Below are 22,378 nucleotides of genomic sequence, written 5' to 3' on the forward strand. Positions count from 1 at the left end.
CCTCTGACATTGCAAACATAGCACAGTTAAAAAAAATATCCTTAGAGAAAAGAAAACAATATTCCACTAACAAAACACATGTGAAAAACTTAAAAGAACCAAAAACAAATACAGAAATAATAAAAATATTTTATACTCGGTAGAAAATAAGTCATAACAATTTAACCTGAGACAAATTATTATTCGCAATTATATAATGTCCGCTTCTACTTTCAGCTGCTCCCTTTAGGGGTCGCCACAGCGTTTTATCTTCCTCTCACCCTATCCCGCCTATGTCACGTCAACATTCTCCCTGTCCTGCTTCACTGCATCCACGAATCGCTCTGCTGATGCAGTGATTTCCAGTCTTGTTAATCCTGGTCACTCCCAACGAGCATCCTCAACTCTGACACCTCCAGCTACCTCCTGTCTTTTTGTTACAAACACCGTCTTCAAATACTGCAGGTCTCACCACAGTCTTTTTCATTCGTGCACATGTGTTCTATTCTGACTATAATTCATTTTCCCTGGAGTGCATACCTCCACTTCTCCAGGCTTTTCCCACCTGCTACCAACTCTCACTACATCAGAATATACGAAGACTCCTGACCTCTGTCTGTCAACCTGTTCATCACCACAGCAAACAAAAAGAGGCTCAGAGAGATCCCAGACGTAATCCCACTAAATGTATATCAGTATTTTTTACTGCAGTATGTTGTCTTTTTAATGAGCACGTTTATTAAAGTAATATTAGATATTACTTAAAAGTTTGTTGTGAAGCATTTTGTATAATTTTGTTTGACCGTTTTTACTGCGTCTTTATTTCTTGTACTCTTTAATTTAAAATATGATAACAGAAAAACAATGTTCATTATATATTTGCATAATTTTGTTTTTTGAATGTAGAAGAAATTTTCGCAAACACTCAACGTTGACTGACTTTGAGCTCCAACTTGAATCTGGGATCGATTAAGCGCAGAGACGTACAGACGTCACGTCGTGCGTCAGACAGTATGCATCGAACCTGAGCGCGCTTGTGTTGATGGTGGCTACCGCTGTCCCGTTCATTTCCTAACGCACCGGGACCAAACTTCAAGCGACAAGATGTTTCTGTCTGCTGCTGTTCGCTCTGCAGTGTCGCAGGCGGTACGGTTGTGATTTTTTATGGATCTGGGGAAAGGTTTGGGTGCAATTTTCGATAACTTGGAGAAAAAAAAATGCTATGACTCTTCACAAGGGCATGCAGTGGAGGCCGCTCAGCAAAATGACGTTGGGTAACACTAGCATGCTAGCTAAATTAGCTTTCTGCTGTCAAACTTTTAAAAGGCGATCGCTGGAAAAATGTGCAGCGAAAGGAAAACATAGCCGCTAGAATGGGTTTTTAGCTGGCTCGTGTACATGCAGTTGGCTTTAACTTCACCCTATATAACTGCTTGCATGGCTACTGTAAATTCACAGTATGGGAAAACACAGCAATATTAATCACTTAATATTAATCTAGCTGGAAACTTGGATCAGATAACACTGTTTACAATTTACATAAAGCAATGATTTACGTAAAAGTGGCTCAGCACAAGAAGTTTTGTGTATAATAACAGCTTGCAAAAGCTTTAGATCTGTTAAATATCAATTATACTGCAAAGTTTCTACTAGTAAAGTAGTAATTCTACACATTTGTTACTGTACATGTACTTAAGCTATCTAAGGTATTCACTATGCAGAATGTCACATTTCACAGTCATACACATCGTACTATCAGATCATAAATTTTGATTATATAAGTATAATCACTCCAACATTGCAACTGGGACTCATTTTAATTGTTTTATATACAGCTGTGCAGCTTAAACTTTAATAATAAGGCATAATGTGTTACAAGATGTATATTTAATATTATGGTGATGTAGAACTGTTCGCAGCTTCAGATTTCAAGAAAATTCAGTAGTATAAACGTAGTACAATTAATTTCTAAATATAGTGGACTAGAAATAGAAATCTATAGATTTGGGGTTATTAAGTTTTCATATCTTCTTTCGGACTAGTGGGAAACGTTAAAATATACACGAAGAGGTTTATTTTACACAACTTTACTCACCTTTACACTATTGTGTCATACTTTATGTAAATAAGATTTTCCAGTAACAAACATTTTAGTTTAATTCCACTTCATCGCTTTAGAGGAAGATTTCTCAAAATAATTTTTTCTCATACTAGAAAACAAAAATCTTGACTTTAGGCGCAAACTAGGGCTGGGCGATATATCGAGTTTTTAAAAAAAAAAAAAATTGATATATTTTTATACGAGATATAAGATGTGAAAATATCGTTTATATCGATATAGTATATGTTACGTTTTAATTATACTTGTGGAGCAAGTTTGCCTCTCTTTCGTCCACTTTTGTCTCTACGCAACGTTACTCTGGCTCGCCTCTCCTTCACTGAACACAACTCCTCCTCCCCCATAGCTTCACCTACAGGCAGCGACAAGATGGACACGGCAAATCTCCGTTAACGAGTTACTGCGCATCGCCCCGTGCGTGGAGCTGGACGGCGTCAACGTGTTAACGACCTAACCACGCTAACGCCATGCAGCCCAGAGGGGCTGCACAGCCTACAATCCTTGCATTTTCTCAAAAGTTGACAGCGCGCCTGATGTATGAATTCTGGTTGTGCTTGATGACCGCGAACCGATTTTATGTGGAACACAGCGCTCAGCAATCTGTCAAAAATGTTTGAGTACGACTTTGGTAAACTACGGAGCTGTGGAGTAATACGTACTGTGCTTCAACGTAATATTACCGTACTTTGTGTGTATAAGGACCATAAATGACACCTGTTCAGAGTCATGGTTACATTTCAAACTCCAGGCTATCAGTCACGCAGTAGAACTTGGGAATAGAGCAGCTGTGAAATCTGTCGTTGTTATTATGCTCAGCGTCCTTTAGTTTACATTTTGACTGCACAATTGTGAGCTTTTTGTTATGCATTGTTTTAGTTTATTTATGGAGCATTATTAATTAACAAATGCTCATAATATATTTTTGAGTAATTTTTTCATGTACACCTATGCTGTATGTTAATAAAAGTGCCTGTGTGACATCTGGGAAACAGCTTTAACTAAGAACTCTCTTTCTGTTCTTACTTTATGGAATAAAAAAATATCGAGATATATATCTCATATCGCCATCCAGCTAAAAAATATTGAAATTTGAATTTTGGGTCGTATCGCCCAGCCCTAGCGCAAACCTTCCATTTTATTGCTGTATGTATTTTAAAGTTTTATTAATAGTATAGTTGTGTACAAATCAAGGCAGGCGCAGCAGTCACTATAAATTTGACCTTTTACATTGAGCCAGTCAGTCAACAATTACCTACAGTCTTTAGTCTTGCAATCTTTGGGTCATTGATGTGAGATTCATATTTTATTATGTCTAAGTGCATCAGTTCTGTTTAAAATATGACTTGAAGGAGTTTAATCTACAGACTAACATTTAAATAAAATAAATAAGAGGTTTAGAAAACTAACAGATGATCTTAAATCACAATGTTAATTTGACATCTGCAGTTTAACTCCTCCCAGTTCCTGGTTCATTTTAAACTTTAAACACTTCAAACTTTTTTACTCGAACACCTGTATTAACTTCCCAAGGGCACACATATAATTTTAAAATGAAATTTAAATTAAATAGAAATTAAGTTAACGTTTACTTCAACATTATCCTAGTTTTACATAAAAACCTCATGTTTTTGGTTGCACCACCTGATATTTTGGGGTTTTAGTTATCGCTGAACTAACACAACTTAAACTTGGGTCTTAGAGAATGAACTCCTGCAAGTCATGAATTGGATTCATTATTTTTAACATATGTTATGCACTCAAAAGTATTGCATGTAAGTAGCATGTTTACTGTAAGAAATGTTGGCATTTGAGATCAGTTTGAATTTAGCTCCATGACATCACTAGGTATTTTACCTGTTTTCTTCTGTTTTGTAGGCCAGGAGTCTGCATCAGTCTGCTGTACGTGCTGGAGCTGGTGGCATTTTTGTGGTGAGTAGCACTTTCCGTTCCTCAGTGCACAAAATGTGTAGAAGGTGACAGACAAAAACAGAGTACATGCGGATGCTGTACACGCTGATGCTGTACGGGCTTTTTTTTATACATTGTGTGAGCTCATCATGGTGGGTTACTATAGATCAGCAGCTCATGGAAAATTTTGTAAATTACAGCAACAATTTGTAGTCATTTCTAATATTATCTATATCTATATTACTACTAAGTTTAATTGTTACTGCTCATTGTTCAACGCAGTCAGTCTAGCTGTTACTATGTCACACTAACATTGTTTTTTTAGTTACACTGGGGCAGAAGTTCACTTACTTCTGCAATTTTTGTCTATTATTGGAAAATGAATTATTCATGTTAATACATTTTAGAAGGGTTAAGAAAAAGATTTGCTGATGGACTTCATAAAACAGGATTAAACAGCAACACCATATCAGCTTTCTTTACTTGGTGTATGCATAAACAAATTTTCACAAGCATAGACTTTAATCACAAAACTTTTAGAAACTGTATTTATCCTCACCTTGTCTTATTTCAAAAGTGTATTCTGTCTTAGTGAGTGCTGCTCCAAAACCAGGGTTACACAGGTCACGGGAGAAGTGGGAGTCCAATTTGCATGTAACAATTGAGGCAGAACGATGGTCGGAATAATGTCAGAAATGTTTAAATGTAACCATTAATATCAGATACAGACAGACATTACAACAATCTCCATCAAACTTACATCACGCCACAAAAATTAAATAAATATAAACCAGAGTTTATAGAGCATTGAGGAGCGTTTGTGTTTTTGCACAAAGGTAAAGGCATTCTGGCATGAATTTTCCAACATTATGTCAAAGGTTTTAGAGCTACTCTTTCCATTAGATCCTCAAATATGTTTATTAGGGGATTTTAAAGGTTGGTACCCAATTACGAAAAAAGCCAACAGAAGTTCCTGGAACTGTCTCTATGCATTGTTAGAAAGTGCATAACCATTATGTGGAAGTCCGACTTCCAACTACCTATTTTTAGATGGATCTCAGAGATATGTAGATGTGTCCCACTTGAAAACATCACCTACACGCTCAGAAACGACTATAAAACCTTTGTTAACACTATACCAACTCCTTTATTGGACTGATAGGATCAAATGCAAAGGTTTTTAGAACTTATAAACCTACTGTCACCAGTGTCAAGTATTGTCCTTATGCTGTATTTTTGTTATCCTGATCTGTTTGGGTGGGTTTGGAGTGTGTTTTTGTCCATGCGTCACTAACTTGAAAATTTTGCACAAAAAAAAAAGGCTCAGCCATTAATTGAAGACACAGCTCTGCAGTATGTTTGTGCAGGATTGATCCCAGTGGTATCTGTTTTCCAAAAGACCTTAATTTATCCAGGGAGGAGCCATTACAGCCACACGAAAACATCTTGTGATAATTTCATGCATTGGAAACTCTCCTTGGTTCCATAGTCCCCCGGTAGTAACATTGTTTTTAACCTGTGCTTGATTTAAAAAAAAATTCTTATGACACTCTTTTTTTAATTAATGCATTGGTTGGCTGCTTTAAATTAAAAAACAAAAAACATTAAATTTCTTCCCTCCTCAATTTTTCTATTGCACAAAGGAGCTTTGCTGCTCACAAGGGGGCAGTGTGTGCAGAAGCAGAAATAATAGTTGTCTGTGTTGAGTCTGTTCTCTCGTTGGGTAGTAGCACCTGTTTCCCTCTGGGCTTACATGATGAACTGTTAATATTTTATCAGATACTGTTTGCAGCTCACAGATCTGTTACTCACGCATGAAAGTGGTAGCTGTTAAGGAAAAATTCAGCCTCAGTAGAAGCTTCACAAGATTTAATATATACACAGATAATTATATACCGAAGACGGTTATGTGTGTGTCTGTTATAAATAAAGTTTAATCTACTTTAATGTTATCCTTATTCTTTTTTAGCACAGAGATACTCCTGACAACAACCCTGACACACCTTTTGAGTTCACTGAGGAGAACAAGAAGGTGAGCCTCGCATCTGTGTTGAACAGTATTTTTTTAATGCACTGATGTGGTTTTCATTACCAGTAATAGCAGATAATTGCAGGTATTGATTTTGTGTTATTGTACAAAAGCTGGAATTTCTTTTCAGAAATACCCAAGTTGATTGGCTTAAGATGTCTCTAGCTTTATTTTGTAACTAATTTAGTAGTTATTTAATTGCCTTTCCACCTTAATACACCAGACACAATGTATTTTCCTGGTATTTTTGTAGAAAAAAAGCTCAACGATAGATGGCCTACCTACTACTGTACTGTACTCTACAATTATAGTATCATTTAATTCATGTACATGAATTATATTAGGACTATTTCACTGTATAAATTGGCCTTATTGTTAAAATAAAAATGGGAAATACAGTTATGGAAAAATATCTTTTTCTGTTCACTGTAGAGGATTGAGGCGATCACTTCAATGTACCCAGAAGGACACAAGCAAGCAGCCACCATCCCCGTGTTGGATTTGGCCCAAAGGCAACATGGATGGCTCCCTATTTCTGCCATGAACAAGGCACAGTCATATTTTTAGTGTTTTCCAGCAGAGTGATGCTCGTCAACACATTTTATATAAATTTTGTATTTCAGGTTGCAGAGGTGCTGGAAATCCCTCCAATGAGAGTATATGAAGTAGCAACGTTCTATACGATGTTCCTACGTAAGCCTGTGGGAAAATACTTCATTCAAATCTGCACGACAACACCCTGCATGCTCTGTAACTCAGACAGCATCGTGGAGGCCATCCAAAACAAACTTGGTAAGAGTGCTTTTCCATTTTATGCTGAGAAACCAATGAAGAGATGAAAACAGATGAAAACAAACTTTTTTTTATTGTGTATGTTTGAGATAAACAGAGACTGAGAACAAATGTATAAATATACAGTTGCCATTGGTATTCAAACAATATCAAGCTGTAGCATCAAACAAGATTGAAATCAAGCAAGGAAACTGTCAACACACTTGAGCCTACGTTACATTTAATAGAGGACAAGGTTTGTTCTTTAAGTCAACCATAGTGAAGTTTTACTCTTCCTTTTAACTCGTATATGTGGCTAACAGCTGTGGCACGTCAGGCTTTAGTGCTCGAGTTAAAAATATTTGTTGTTTTAGTAAGACAATCTGTAGAGTGTCAGATGAGACTAGCTGAATATGAAGCGTCTCTCCATTTGGTTCTCCACAGGTATCAAAGTTGGGGAGACTACTCCAGACAAGATGTTCACTGTAATAGAAGTGGAATGCCTGGGTGCCTGTGTGAATGCTCCAATGGTTCAGATCAACGACAACTATTATGTGAGTGCTCGAGTCGTCTGTGCAGATGAACGTTTTAACTAAATTAACCAAATTAGATTAAAGCTCAAACGAGTTTCACAAAGAATGTGTACAGAGCACCGTTTCTGGAGTTCTCCTCTCATGTGGAAAACAGTGCAGGTGTGACACAGCCTGCAACATGGAAGACTCTAAAGGAAATTAAGAGCAGGGAGAAAAAAATAGAGAAATAATCAGCTATAACACGAGTGTTTTCTTATTCATTATATTAGTTTGGAAAAATATCAACTTCTTGAACCAAGTGTGATGTCAAAATTTTTCTTTTTAGATTCTTTTGTGGTTAACCATGTGAAAATAATTCTACCATGGGACATTTAGTTATTGCAAGCCGAGCTGAAGTGAATTACCCAATTAAAGATGACTGTGAAGGAGGAATTCTCCGCAACACCTCAGCTTGCTGAGGTATCATCATTAGCGAGAAAAGGCACAATGTGTGAATACCAAGAGTACCTTGTGCTGAGGTTGGCATTTTCTTATGTGAATAATTAACACTCAAGCCATACACACAGCCTTTGGAGATTAGATTAATTCAGTCATCAATTACACATTTAGTTTTACTCAGGATGACACAGTTTGCAAATAAGAGCTTGAACTTGTGTCGGGTTGTTCAGGGGCTTCTAAATATGAAGGTAGAAGCAGCTTTGGAGCAGCACACAGGCAGTATTAATTAAGCAGACCACCCGATTCAGTCTTTGTACTTAAGAACATTGTGAGATTTGAAAAAAATGCCATAATGGTTTTGGGCAAGTCTATATCATTCATTTTTAACACTATGGTTCAGCTCTGCAATATCATAAAGTAGCTGTACTGTAAATAAAATAAAATAATTAATTAAAAAAAGCACTATTTGACACTTGTATCCTCTTTAGCACGACTTGGAAAAAAAGCTAAATCTGTCAGAGCTGGTTTGAACTTTACTGACAGTTAAAGTCAGAGTTATTATTGGCTATAGTTATTAGTGGCCATAAAAAATAATTGATTGGAAAACTGGGGATGCGCTGATCATGAAACTCTGGCCCGATACTGATGTTTAAAATAAGCTGAAGACGGTATATGTACTTTTTTTTTTTCCTTTTTATCGTTTTTCTGTTGTTGTTTACTTCCTCTTCTTGGTTTCCTCTTGCAGCCAAACCAAAAAAAAATCTTCATTACAAAAATCCTTTCCTGTTTTAAAGTCGATTAGCTGTCTGTTATGCTGTATACTTTATAGTCAGGGAAAACTGATATGATACAAGAGATGCATATCAGCCACTGATGCCTATAAATATCACTGCAGATGTCAGTATTCTTGTTTTAGTGAACAAGGCTGATATTGGCTCATATTGGTAGGCTCATAGATCTTACTATTGATAAATTGGTGCTGCCCTGCATGTCCTAAAGATCAACAATAAGATATTTTGAAAGTTGGGAAAAGTTGCTGTTGGGTGAAATACAGTCACTGACTGACATGGTCAATCTGACATTGATGTAGTATTTATCCATTTATTCAATTTAGAATAAATCATCATAATTTCCTTTGAATTACAAAGATAGTATTTAAAGTATTCCCCTGTCTTTAGAATATAATAGATCTTCTTACAGATTGGAGGATGTGAAAATCAAAACATGGACCATCAGATGACCAAAAGCTAAGCTGCTCTCATCCCTTATTCTAGGAGGACCTTACACCAAAGGATATCGAGGATATTATTGATGAGCTTAAGGCAGGCAGAGTCCCTCCACCAGGACCCAGGTACGTGCACAATTTGCATAATAGATTCTTATATAATTTTAAAGTCATTGAACTGATTGTAGATGAAGAAGTTTGTTCTTTTTCTATAGGAGTGGCCGATTCTCCTGTGAGCCTGCAGGCGGACTGACTTCCCTGACAGAGCCTCCTAAAGGACCAGGATTCGGTGTAAGATCGGACCTGTAGACATTTCTGGGCCACTCTCTGCTTGCTACAAAGGCAAGCTGTCAGTGAAACTGTTATGGTTAAGTCAGATATATTGTGTAAATAAATTGTTCCTGTACATGTTCTCAAGGTGTCAGTGTCTCACTTACATGGATTCCAACAAGGAAAACAAAACTGGAAACATGAAATGCAGGATTTGTAGCAGTTGTTATATTTCTAGATACTTCTAAGCAAAGCTGGCTAAAGGACTGGAATAGTAAAGCTTCTTAATACGTCAATGTAAGCCTAAAGCTAAATATTTTTGTGCATATTGTGATACTACATAAATAGTATGTATTTCTACCTCAGTAAGTTATGTGACAGTTTCCACTGTCATTGCCACTTCAGTGATGGCCACCTATGGAAACCTTATGAAGGGTTTTTACTTAAGTATGAATCACATCCTTTGTACACTCAAATTCATTCAAATATGACATCTCAAAATTACAGCATAGCACATGCACAATAAGATGCATATTCCTACCATGTATGCCCCTATGGAAAAATCATGTAATTAAAAGCTCACAGTACAAGCTAAAGCTATTAGATGTTTATTGAAGTACTACACATGCTAAAACAAAAAGTATAAAGCCTTTTTAATTAACACTAGCTCTACCAAAGTCATTTTTGGTCCTTAATATTTTGTTCTGAATTTTACTGGATGTAAATATATTTTAGTGGACCAATTTTAGATGTCTTTCAATTACTGTGGATCAGTGACATTTAAATTGTTTATTCATAAAGAAAACCTTTGGTAAACGGTAAATACCACCAGATATGCTGCTACGCATGGTGTAACAAATTATGATTAAATTGTAAAGTTATTTTACTACATGTTACCTCTATTTAGTTCATTTCAAATGTGGTTTATTGACATTGTTTCATTATATTTGGTTCTGGACATACATTTAAGACATTAGTAGAGACTACCTGATGGTTCTGACAGGAATAATATAAAAATTATTTCATCTAGTACATGTCCAATTAATATACTCCAAACTAGACTGTGGGTAGTATCATTGTGACTGACTTTATTAACAAAAGAACCACGTATTGACCTTAAGATTCCGCCTGCTTAAACACCTTTAAAGTTGATTCATTCAAGACATTACATGATAAACACAGCCCCCTTAGCCTTGAACAGCACCCCACTTCCTACAACTGGTCCTGTCGTTTCATTTTCATCCCATCCCGAGGCCGTTTTCATGTCTAGCCGGTACCCCTCCCCCACTTTCCTCGTACCAATACGCTTTCAACCCAGCTCTTCTCTGCAACATATAACATTATGCACGGTGACGCATGCGCAATGCATGCAACATGATGCAAATGTCACTGCGCAACCAATTCTAAGCTGGCTCATACACTGAATTGGCGGGCTAATAGGTCGACTTAACCAGATCGGCTAATTACTGAAACTGCGGCCTGAAGTCCGCAGCCATGCTCACGACAAAGAAGGAAAACGCCATTCCTCTGTTAACCTCAGCCGTGATCTTCGAGAAAGTTCCCACTGACCGCAGCACAGCAGCGGAAAAGATGACGTCAAGTGCCCATTCCTGTTCTCTCTCTCCCTCTCTCTCCCTCCTTTCGGTTCAAATACACACGCTCAAAAGCCACTTTGAGGTGCTACACACACCGCTAACGTACAACATGTCTCAGCAAAAAGCGTATTCTTAAAATTAAAGATGCGAATTTACTCACGGCTTCGGTTAAATGAAAGTTAAACCGTTTGACACATACCCATCTACAGTCTATCCAGCAGACGCAGACCTTATAAGCTCGGTGGTGCTCTGGTGGTCACATGATTTCTCCCTACCAATGAAAATGACGCTTGCATGTTTTGCTAGGTTTTTCTCCGAGAGGACGAGCGACGAACGGCTTGGATGTTTTCAAAACCAGCGATGAACGTCACACAGCCGTAGGCTACGGTTAACGTCCAGTATTTAGGAAATTAACTGTTAATATTGCGCAATAGTCACATATAGCGGAACCTGAATGAGTCGGTGGGAACGTGTAACCCCTTTTAAAGGTAAGCGCAAAACGAGGTTTCTTGTTTGACTGCCTCGGATCAGGATGGGTAAAAAAATCCTAGCAATCTGGCTAAGTTGTACTGCAAGCTGGCTAACGTTAAGCTAACTTGACGTAAACTGCGTGCGAAAATGGGAATGTTATGTGTTTGCGTGGGCTTGGTATAGTTGTGCGCCACGTGCGTTACACACATTGAGGACTTATTCTACGCTAACTGAAATTTCCACCCCAGTAACTGCCTTTAGTTGCTCGGTGCTTTCAAAGCGAGGATACAGAGCGCTGATAGGAAAATGTCGGGGCGAAGCAGAGCGAGCTGGGTTAGCTTCAGACAGCCAGACAGCCAACGGGGCTGTGTAGGTCTGGGAACAAGCTCGCTAGCTAGCTTAGATTAAGCGCTGGGGAGGGGGATCGTTGTGAGGGCAGTAAAGGAGCTGCAGTGGGCTTTTGTCTCGGGCTGTGCTGTGCTCCCTGTGTTGACTGTTGCTGTTTAATCGCGAAACGTGAACTTGAATTTGCCTTGTCCTGGCCAAGCACTAGCATTAGACAACATATTTACTCGCAAGACGAATTTCACCGCCAGATTAATCAACTAACACCACAGCTCGTGTTTATTATCTATGTCCAAGTTGCGAATTTTAGCGCTCAACAACATTACTTTTTGATTATTGGAAGCACGAGCGGCATTAACGTTGGTGGGTGGTGGTTTCTGCAATGATCGAGCCAACGCCACTTCGTTTATTTACAACCAGCGTAGTTTGGCGGGACAGTAGCAGTCAATATGCTGTAAAATGTAGTTATGATTTGTAAATTCTCTCAAGGAACTAGCATAGCTATTAGAAATCCGGAGCTTGCGCCTCCCAGGCAGTGACTGTGACATCTTGGGGGTGTGTTGCCTGATACAAAAGCTGCTTGTCTTTACATGGCTATCTGTGCAGCAACCCGTCTGAATCAACCGAAACGTCAACCTGAAATTGAACATACGTTAAGTTAAAGAGTTTTATTGGATTGCAGCACGTCTACACTGTTAAATTAAGCTTTAATTTTTTTTAGAATCAGTCCGAAATTGGTCCTAGTGGCAGTATTTTTAAGTGACATCTGTCTCATACAAAATACTGTGTATTCGTCTTATACTATTATATTGAATGCAGTATGTAGACAGTGTAATGGTCATATTGTAATGGTGTTTAATTAATCTGTTTTTTCATACAGTTAAAAAAAACAACAGTATTAAATGTAAAATATATTTTTTATGTCTTTGTTAAGGAACAGCACATGTAAATACAGTTAACTGGCCATTTTAAAATAATTGTTTCATTTTCAATATTACAAGAAATGTTCATTTTGGGATCATGAAGAAGAATGCTATTTAGCACCACAATTCAAACATGAAAACGTGTCATATTCAGAGATTAACTAATCGAGCAGCTGCTTAAAGGTTACATCAAAAATAAAACCATAAGAAACCAACTGTCAGAAACGCATACTCTTATTGTCTCTTTTGGGGGGCTTATTTTAATTTTGGAGACATGAATATTGACTTGAATACTGCTAGTGTTCTAGAAACCTCCATTTACAATTTGAGAGTTACTAAAATAAAGCATTAGTTGTTACAATTCAACTGTTGTGCTGACAATTGATTGTAGCATCAGCTTGCGTCTGTGGCCTTTTAAATAACCAAATCTTACAGGAATGCATGAAAAATACTCTTAAAACAGGGTGATCTGTTTGTCATTTCAGTTAAAGTTATATTTAGTAATTTCACTCTTTAGCTGACCTTAAACCAGGAACTGATTAATTAAACTGAATTTGTTAAGATTATAGAAGGTTGTATAACAGCAAGCATACTTCCAGTTCGCCATGACACATCATAATTGACCTTACTACTAAGGAACAGCACTTAAATACCTTAAATGGTGAGTCCTCAATGATGAGTAAATTCTTGCGCAATTGTAATTACAATTCCTTTAGAATAAATCTTGTTAAATCATTTTTTAAAACTTAACCTTAACCTCAGCTGCAATTTAGATAAATCACCAGGACCATGCTGCAATTATTTGCTTATTAACAATGTACTAAGGAGCAAGTTAGGATGTAGTAATACATGATACTTTTTCATATTAATGTTTTGTTAAATGTAGTCCACTGTTAATCTGCTATTCCTTTAGATACATTTTATATAGACAGAACAGTAAATAAAAATGTTATTCATAGACTTAAATTGGCAGTAGCTGATTTTTATCAATAGAACATATCACTCTCATATTAGGGAACATGATTCTTCAGGCATTAAAGTGCTGTCTTCTCCCTTGATTGATTGATTGGTCACTGCTGTTTTGGACTCAATTGTACGTGGTGGGATTAGTAGGCTTTTCATTAGTGTGCTTGTGTCACCTCGAACTTTTGTTTTTTAAAATACTCTTTTACTTTCTGTAATGAGTTTGTACTAACATCTCTCTCACTGGCAACTGAGTATCATGTGATGATGATTTGCCTGAGGATGAATGAGACCTCCCACGGCACTAAAGGTTATGACAATACGAGTAGGACACATAATTGACACTGCAGTATATTACCAAGCTCTTTCTTGCAGTGCGTCATGGGTGCCTTTTTTGTGGTGCCATTGAAGAGAAGATGCTTCTTTTTGTTTGAAAGGGTTTTCTTTGTTCACTTCAGTCTTCTGGTAGTTTAGTAGCTGACACTGATGAAGCAAATTAAATGATGGTGTCCAATAATAAATGTCAGTTTTAAGTAACAAAAAGGCACTGCCCTGGCTTTTGTTTATCGTTTTGTTCATTGCAAACAACATTTATTTAGTTGTATTACTTAATTGGTGATTTTAAAAATGCATAACCTCAGTGTAACGGTGTGATTCTCTACAAAAGATTAGGTTCTTTGGGGCGTATAGGTTTAAGGGTATATTAGGGCTCTCCAGTTAATCAAAATTGACATTCAATCTAATGATTTAAAATTAGATTAAACAATTAAGGCAGTTCCTTCTTTTATCACATCTGTGCACTCATTTGCCCTGTGTTATAAATCCATGGCACCTTTTCCTTTGCTGCGTGTGTATCAGATTCATGCTCCTCTGTTAAAGTTAAGACACAACCTAATGTGCACATCGCCATTGACACAGTCAGCACAAGCACCGGCATATGCTACATCCTAAGCTCTACATAAATTCCCAGCAGAAGCATAAAGTCAGTGTTCTGTCCTTCTATTAACCGCCAGACGTACTCCTTGACATGCTGTACCAGATTTAGATCATCTTTTGGTCAGCACTAATATTAAAACAATTTTAATTGTCTGAAAACACTTTGGTTTTAACAAGTAGAGAAAGGAGAATTAAATTTGAAAAAAGCTGCTTTCATCTGCTCCCTTATTCACGAGGAATCGCTACAGTGGGTAACTCCAGATGTTGAATTTGGATGAATTTCTTTTTGTACTGGTTGCCCTTCATGACACAACCCCACAGGGATTTGTGTTTCTTCACAGCACTGAACCGGGGATCTCAGGCTTCTTAGGTGAATGTGTAAAGCACTACTGTGGAGCCACTGGAAAGGAGCATCAAATGCCATTCCCGGCTTTTGTACTGGCAATCTGTGCTTGATGCTTTTGTCTGTGATCTCAATGTGAATTGCCATAATTGAGCAGACTTGGGGTATGGGCTCCATGGACTGGACTTGTTGTGCTGCATCAGATAGAGGATAGATTGCATGGGGATCCAGAGAGTTTGTAGGTCAAGTCAATACTTTGAACTCTTTGTTTTTTGTTGTTTTTTTGTTTGTTTGTTTGTTTGTCTTACTTTTCATGTTCTTCCAGAGAATACTGGGATACATTGTCCTGCTGTTAGCTGCTACCAACAGCCATGGTGGCTGCTATTGGAGGTGTTGTGTTACTAATCAGCAATTTCAAAAACAATAAGTTGCTTGCTTGTTTGACTTTTCACCTCAAGATTTTAAATGAATCAGTCCCAAGTGAAATTAAAGATAGCATTAGGGTTAGGGTTTGGTATGTTCTACTGTTAACCTCTGTGCATAGTGTAACAATGGTTGGGTGGGTGGTGGTGTCAGTATGATATTTTTTTTAATTTATTTTTTTAATAAATACATTTATATAAATGTTTCCAGAAAACATTTCATTGTTGACCTGTTAGTGGTTTTGATGTTGGGGTTTTAAAATAATTAAATTTTTCGAAATAGCTGCCCAAACAAGTACTTAGGAGTAATAAAAGACTTGCACATGTGCCGGATGACACACAAACAACACAAAAGGACAAGAGAAAAGCTGTGTAAATACTACTATCCCCTTCAAAGTTTCAGCATGTCAAACTCATCAAGACATACTCCAATGTCGTGTTTGTTTTGTTGTTATGTCTGCATTGCTGATGCACCAGTTCACTTTCTTCTGTTTCTGCCTGGCTACCTTTGTTATTGGTGCGGTAAGACAGCTCAACATTTTTCAACTTAGTCTTTTTTTGTGAGTTTTATTGACCTTTAGATATAATTTAAAATGAAAAACAAACACCTAGAAAATGTGAGGGAGGTAGGGAAAGGTAGGCTTAGTACATTAAAAACATGAATGGTTGCATGTCCTGACCAGTGGGTGTTTTTTGATAGTAAAGTTCCTCTTCAGTCTAATTGCATAAAGTCTGTGGTTGCATGTGGGGGTGAAAAGAGCCCCAGGCTCATGAGGACTCGCATGTCTTGAGAGGCCTGCAAGTTGGCTATGGGGTGAACAGCAGAATCTCAGAGCAAATGGTCAAATGTTACAGTTTGCCAAAAGTGGACCGGGCGATCTGGAGACAAAGGCAATCATTGATCCTTCCACAGGTTGATCTTCAGAAATCTAGCGGGTTTTACTTTCCTGAGATAGATCTTTCTACCAAAGGCTCCATTTTGGCCATTTTGGTTCATGGTCCACTAAACAGTAAGTTAGAGTTTTTAGGGAAGGACTAGAGCAATTCTTCCCCAAATTCCCAACAAGCTGAATTTACATTGTTGTCAAACTGCAAGGTAAATGGGCACCTTTCTGCCATTAGATAGCAGGCATTAGGGCTGGGCCATATTATACCGTTCACGGTAATACCGGTATAATGTTAGGCAACGATAGGAAAATGAAATATCGCGATAGAATGGGAGTAAAACGCGCATGCGCAGTGCCTTTGTTTTCATACGCACATGGCCGATTGTTGAGTGAAACAGATGAACCAGAATTGGTTTGTAAAAATGGTGCAACTTCCGTGATGTGGAACTGGTTTGGTGTTTGTCCGTCAGATACACGACAAAGCACATTTTTTTTGCAGAACATGCAAGCGGCCGTTGTTATTGTCATATTTGTCGGACTAAGATGCTCTTAAATCTGGGAGTAATCTGGGTCCTAAACTCCGTATCTTCAGGTCAAACAACACTGCAGCATCACTTAGAGTTAAAAACTGTCTAAATTCTTTCATCTTTAATAAAACGATCAGCATTGCTGCTTTACCAGGTGTAACTATGAAGTTTAACTTCCAGGCATCCATGAAAACTAAAGTTATTACATTTAACGGAGTTAGACGTTAGCAGGAAGCTAGCGGAAGTTAGCTCGCTAGTTTCGCTAGTTACCTAAGCATGATATAGCATGTTCTGACTGAGAGATTTCTGAAAAAAATCAAACGTACAGTTCTGCTATCACTTCCAACATAAATGAAGACAGGAAACTAAACAGCAGTGACGTTTGTAGGGTTACTGAAGTTGGGCTAGCTGGTATATAATGATGTGCTACGTGATCGCTAGCGACACAGCTATGTTAGCATAACATAAACAGTGAAGCTGGAGGACGAACACTAACACTTTTCCACTTATAAAAGTTAACGTGAAGGTTCTTCATGGTTAGAGACAAATGCAATCGCATGGCAGGATGTTGTAAACGGACCAAACTTCAGTCAGGAGAACAACTGAGATAATCCATCCACAATATGAGGTTAGTCATTAATAGACTGCAACAACATGGGAATAGAGCAGCTGCCAGAGAATTCAACATTAATGAATCAATGGTACAGAAGTGGAGGAAGCAAGAAGAATGAGTTTAATAAAGTTTGATTTATCTGACTGCTTTGTTTCGCTTAATGTGCCTTATAATCCCGTGCACCTTATGGTCCGAAAAATACATACTGCACACTGCAGTTTAATGTTGCAAAGCACCTCTTTTTAACTTCAGTGGATATTATACATGGTTATGCTCAGGATATGTCAGCCCATTTCTACTGGAAATGCCTTTTGGTTAAACTTTCAGCAAGGAATTTGCATTTGCACTGTTACATTTTTATAAAGCTTTAATGTACATAAAAACCAGCTTCTTGTTTAAGTGAAAATAAATGGAAGGTTGTCTTTTTGCGCTAGTAATGTTGTGGAGTTGTATTTTGTCTCGCATCAATTATATCGTCGGTTATATCGTTATCGCAAATTTTCAAATATATATCGTGATAAATATTTTTGGCCATATCGCCCTGCTCTAGCAGGCATTGCCCATTATTCCAGAAGCCGTTGAAATTATAATGACATTAACCTCCTAAGACCCGAACTCTTCCACGGCATGCATTTTTAATTTCTCTTTGATATTTGGGCATATTGGGGCCCAATGAATGTAAAAACAAAGAATTACCAGATTTTTTTTTTTTTTTTTTTTTACCCGATTTGTCTTTTTATGAATCAGAGCCACATATGAGGATATTCATTTAAAATTTTGATAGAACAGTAGCAGTATAATGTCCTCGTAAATGGATATCAGGCCCCGGTTGAGCAAAATTGAGTATTTTGGTCTAAATAACCCAAAATGTGATGTCCACATATGTGGACGGCAGGTCCTAGGAGGTTAATGCACTTTGTCTGCAGTTGCCAGTCTGCCCATCCTATCATTGCATTGACAGTTCTATTATAGTGTATTTACTCACAGGCATATGACTAACTTTACTTTTAAAAATCTGCTTTTGATAATAAGCTGGCTGACACCTTCATCAAAAATGTCTAGCACATGTATGGGGTGAAGAGCCAGTGGGCAGATATCGGTTGACATGTAGCTTGATGACGATCAGTTTCACAAACCAGCTGGCAAATCTTTTTTTGTTTTTCTTTTTTTATTTAAAATTCAACCAGTTTCCGCAAGAGAATATGACCTGTTGTTCTCTGAGAGTATTTTTGTTAGAACTGGCATATGATATGTTAATTTCCTCTTTCTCATTGATTGGATCTTGTTTGTGTTGCTCTTCCAAAGCTTTTGCTTTCATTTTCACTCATCCTTCTTTCCTTCAGACACTAAATTAGCTTTTATTGCTCGTCTACAAATCCCTTACAGAGTTTGTCTCATGGCGTAGTCAATTGCAGGTGAGACTTTGCCATAAAGGAGGGGCATGTTAAACAGCAATTCAATTGTGACTCAACTGTCACAACTGCGTATCAATCCATATGTCAATGTGATATGACTTCCTGTAACGATGAAGTGTTTGATCTGCAGAAAAACTGTTATTTAAAAGTAATGTCATTAAGCAAGTTAAAACTACTTATGTTTAGACGGAGCATTTTGTTTTTGTATTTAACATTGTAGCTTTATGTCATATAGTAATAAAGTGATCATCTGAATAATTGCTTCTTGCGGTCGCGCTGTGGTTGAGACATTAATTACAGAGCAGTTTTGGTCAGTTTGAAATATTTTCTCTGGCTGTCTTGGCAATATTTAATGCCAGCATTTATCTTCTGATCACACTCGCATGCATAGTGACAGGTCTGGATTCTCAAAAATCTAATTTTCCTCTTATTTCTGCCAGATCATGGAAATCAGATGGTGGGAAAGAATCTGCAGTCACATCAGTTTTACACATGCCGTCGAGGCAGATCGTCATAAGAGGCATAGACAGAAACGTGCTGAGAGCCATGCAGACGCTTGTAAAGAAATGCAGCCCAAGTACACAGTTAATACTGAACTGAAAGTCCAGCTACGTCAAATTTTCAGATTTCTTAGATTGTTATTAGACTCCTTCCAATATTTTCTTGCTTAATAATGCAAGCACAAAGAGGGCTTGCTCTAAAAATAACTGGAAAACGTTAGCATGACATCTATAGTATAAAGCCTCTCCAGACAGACTATAAGCTTCTTAGAGAATAGGGTATTGACTAAGGTGCTGTAATGCCTGAGCAATTATGTAAGGGCATACGTTATTTCCTCTTTACAGTGCACTTCTTGAGAAAATTTGTTTGCATTACAGTTGTTCATTTGGATTATTTTTCATACAGTGGAAAGTACATAATACTTATTTCCAGTTTTTATTGTTTTTGTCTCCAGTATTATACAATATTTTGTTTTTGTAATTTGTTTTAGTCCATAACACAATGCCTAACTTGCCATATCAAATGTTTTGTGCGTTATGCATTTTTTGGGTGAGAAGTAATTTAAGAAAGGGGAAAAATAAGAGGCGGCAGATTAAAGGAGTAACATTCACATGGAGGTGGAGGGTTCTAAATGCAGATCGGTGCAATGGAAAATGTCTTAAGCTATTTAGAAGACATTCTCTTAGAGAACAAGAGAGAAAGGTATTAACCCTTCACGGGTTTAGGGTTAAGCCTAGACACAAAGTGATGACTTGGACATCACTGAGTGAAGGAAAGTAATGATTTCATATGAGCTTAAGCTTACTAAATGTATTGGTTCATTTCATGTGAAACATAAGCAGTCTGTTTAAGACCTAAACTTGTGCCTTTTGTACTCGAGTCCTTCACATTGAGAGTTTTAGCTTGGCTATCTTTGGTATTTTGGGCCTATATGTTGTCTGCTTGGTCTGATCTTTGCCATATTGCAGCATTTCACAGCAACAAAGAGCAAGAATGACTTATGGTTGTAATAAAGCTGTTTTACTTTACTAACATTCTGATTGGGGTTCCTCTTTTTTGTTTTGAGTGCTCACAGCAGGGCCATATCTTCAGGGAAATCCCCCCCAAACAGTCATTTTTTTTTTGTTTTTTACTCTTCACTCTTCAGCAAAGTGAACACCACTGCCCACTGAGTATTGATAAATTGCCATTATTGGTTATTGAGGCTACTGTGGCTGTGCCGTTTAAGCTTTGTGATGGTGAAGATTGGTCATCTTAGAAGATGGAGTGAAATTTAAAAAGGTTACAACAAATGTGATGGGAAAAACTCCAAGCACAATAAGCCAAAGAAATTATCTGTTTCCTCTATTTGAGGCAGCTTAAAATTCTGTTCTGTATCACTTTCACTTCATCTTGTCGACTACACTTATTGGGTTGCAGTTCAAAAGGGAGCATGAAAGCAAGCAGTGGTCATGATGTGATGTGCCTCAAGCTAGACCAGAACCTGCAGTTGGCTCCATCAGCCGAGTATCTGCGTCTTCAAGAGGCCTAGCAAGCGTGCGCTTGTGCATGTGTCTGTGAAGAGGGTGGAGCCTCCTGATTTCACAACATGTGCTGGCCTTTGCCAGCAGCTGAATGTGTGCAAAGTGTTGTTTTTGTTTGGTACGTTGAGTGCATTATCTTTGTGTGTAACGGCTTGATAATCTATTGTATGCTTTTAAAGGCCGACAGTTCGAGAGCCTGTGACCTTCCTGCGTGACTGTGAATGCACCTCATGCGCACAGGAAGGAAGGAACAGACTGGGTTGCAATATTACAATGCTGTAGGTTTTTAAATTATTAAAGAGCTCTTAAAGTTTTATTTTATGAATGAGCAGTGAGAGATATATCTGTCTGTTGCTAGTTTATTGTGAAAAAAGACAATTTGACAGTGGGTGTGTTCTTTGCATTCTTCATGGACTGCTTTCACTTCACTGATGCCAAAGAAAGCAGTCATATCCTGTTTACTCTGGCTCGGTTTTGTGACCATGCTTTCGGAAGGCTGAGGACCCTCCTGCTGTAAAATAGGTTAATGAGATTTTCATTCACTGGACAATTTCAGTGGATTCCTTTTGGTTGTAGAATAAATCGCGTCACTGAGCTCTTTTTGAGTGGAGAAATGTGATCAGATTGTGCTAATCATTGGCAGTACTCTGCATGCTGCTTTATGCTATCCATGACTGTGCTAGTTTTCATTTTAAATGGGTTTAAAGCTAAGGTGAAAACAGGCTACAATTGAGATCGCTTAGGGTTATTATACAGGAAGTAACCTATACACCTATCATATTCTCCACTGTATGTTTACATAAGAGTTAGGGTTGCCTCTGATGATGGGTTTTATGTCTTACTAACTGTTTAAAATATTTGAAACAACGGCAACATAGCAATGTTGGCACTGTTTCTACTCTACCTGAGCACTCAAAGCACTTTATACAACTTGCCTCATTCGCCCATTCATAAAAGCGCTATTGTCTATGCTTTTTCTACATAAGTGCTTTCTGTCTAACATTCACACACATTTATACTCCAGTGGATGCACTGGAGAGCAACTTGGGTTTATTATATTGCGCAAGAATATTTGGCATGCAGACTGGAGCAGCCAAGGATCGAACCACAAACCTTCCAACAAGTAGATGACAGCTCTACCTCCTGAGCTACAGCCAGCCCATTAAATTTAAAGGGTTTTTTTGTTATTAAAGTTAATTGCACATGTAGTAATAAGGAAAGACATTTTTATGTGGCAGAACCTATACATTAATCAGTTTCATTTTGTTTTTATAGACACAATTGAAAACAAACATTATTGATTAAATAACATGAAAGCAAAGCATGTGTTCAACATGCTTGTTTGAAGTATAATCAACTGTGGCCCTTTTCATGCACAAAACAGTTTAGAGCAGTTCAGATATGTTTAGAATTAACCTGCTGAAATTGGGCACAGTTGTTGAAATTCTTCATGTTTCTGCATATGATTACAGTAAAGATTAAACAAACTTGGAAGGGGCTGACTTATATACACTAATAAACCACAAAATGAAAAATGTAGGCTCCTTTTGTGCCACCCAAACAGACATGGGAACTTTGGCAGATTCTGAAGGACACTCCCAAAGATTTCTTTCTTTTGATCTGCATGCAGCCACCAACTGCT

The 22,378-nt window shown here is 37.7% G+C and overlaps 2 protein-coding genes across 4 annotated transcripts in view; both read left to right on the forward strand.

The window, feature by feature from the left end:
• The first annotated feature begins 973 nt into the window (after positions 1–973).
• On the forward strand, positions 974–9,415 carry ndufv2 (NADH:ubiquinone oxidoreductase core subunit V2). Its single transcript, XM_085253644.1, has 8 exons — positions 974–1,125; positions 3,974–4,027; positions 5,976–6,038; positions 6,468–6,584; positions 6,659–6,827; positions 7,251–7,360; positions 9,052–9,128; positions 9,218–9,415. Exons 1-8 carry the CDS (start codon positions 1,084–1,086, stop codon positions 9,309–9,311), a joined length of 726 nt encoding a protein of 241 aa, XP_085109770.1. The 5' UTR covers positions 974–1,083; the 3' UTR covers positions 9,312–9,415.
• A 1,742-nt stretch (positions 9,416–11,157) lies between these two features.
• Positions 11,158–22,378, forward strand: part of ankrd12 (ankyrin repeat domain 12) — a 41,803-nt gene continuing 30,582 nt past the window's right edge. For 2 of the 3 annotated variants that reach the window (XM_085253626.1, XM_085253628.1), the window contains exon 1: positions 11,158–11,355. The gene's annotated coding sequence lies outside the window, so the exon portion shown is untranslated. The remainder of the gene's footprint in view (positions 11,356–22,378) is intronic. The other variant, XM_085253627.1, reaches the window with a different exon arrangement.

The sequence above is a fragment of the Mchenga conophoros genome, linkage group LG18, assembly GCF_057382185.1.
Source record: "Mchenga conophoros isolate Kocher_MC1m ecotype Shallow Benthic linkage group LG18, M_conophoros_male_GT1.1, whole genome shotgun sequence".
In the NCBI taxonomy this organism is placed as follows: Eukaryota; Metazoa; Chordata; class Actinopteri; order Cichliformes; family Cichlidae; genus Mchenga; species Mchenga conophoros.

Coding starts and splice junctions, on each gene's coding strand:
- ndufv2 (XM_085253644.1), top strand. CDS start 1,084: ATGTTTCTGTCTGCTGCTGTTCGCTCTGCAGTGTCGCAGGCG. Junction 1,126..3,973: donor GCTCTGCAGTGTCGCAGGCG/GTACGGTTGTGA, acceptor TCTGTTTTGTAG/GCCAGGAGTCTGCATCAGTC. Junction 4,028..5,975: donor GAGCTGGTGGCATTTTTGTG/GTGAGTAGCACT, acceptor ATTCTTTTTTAG/CACAGAGATACTCCTGACAA.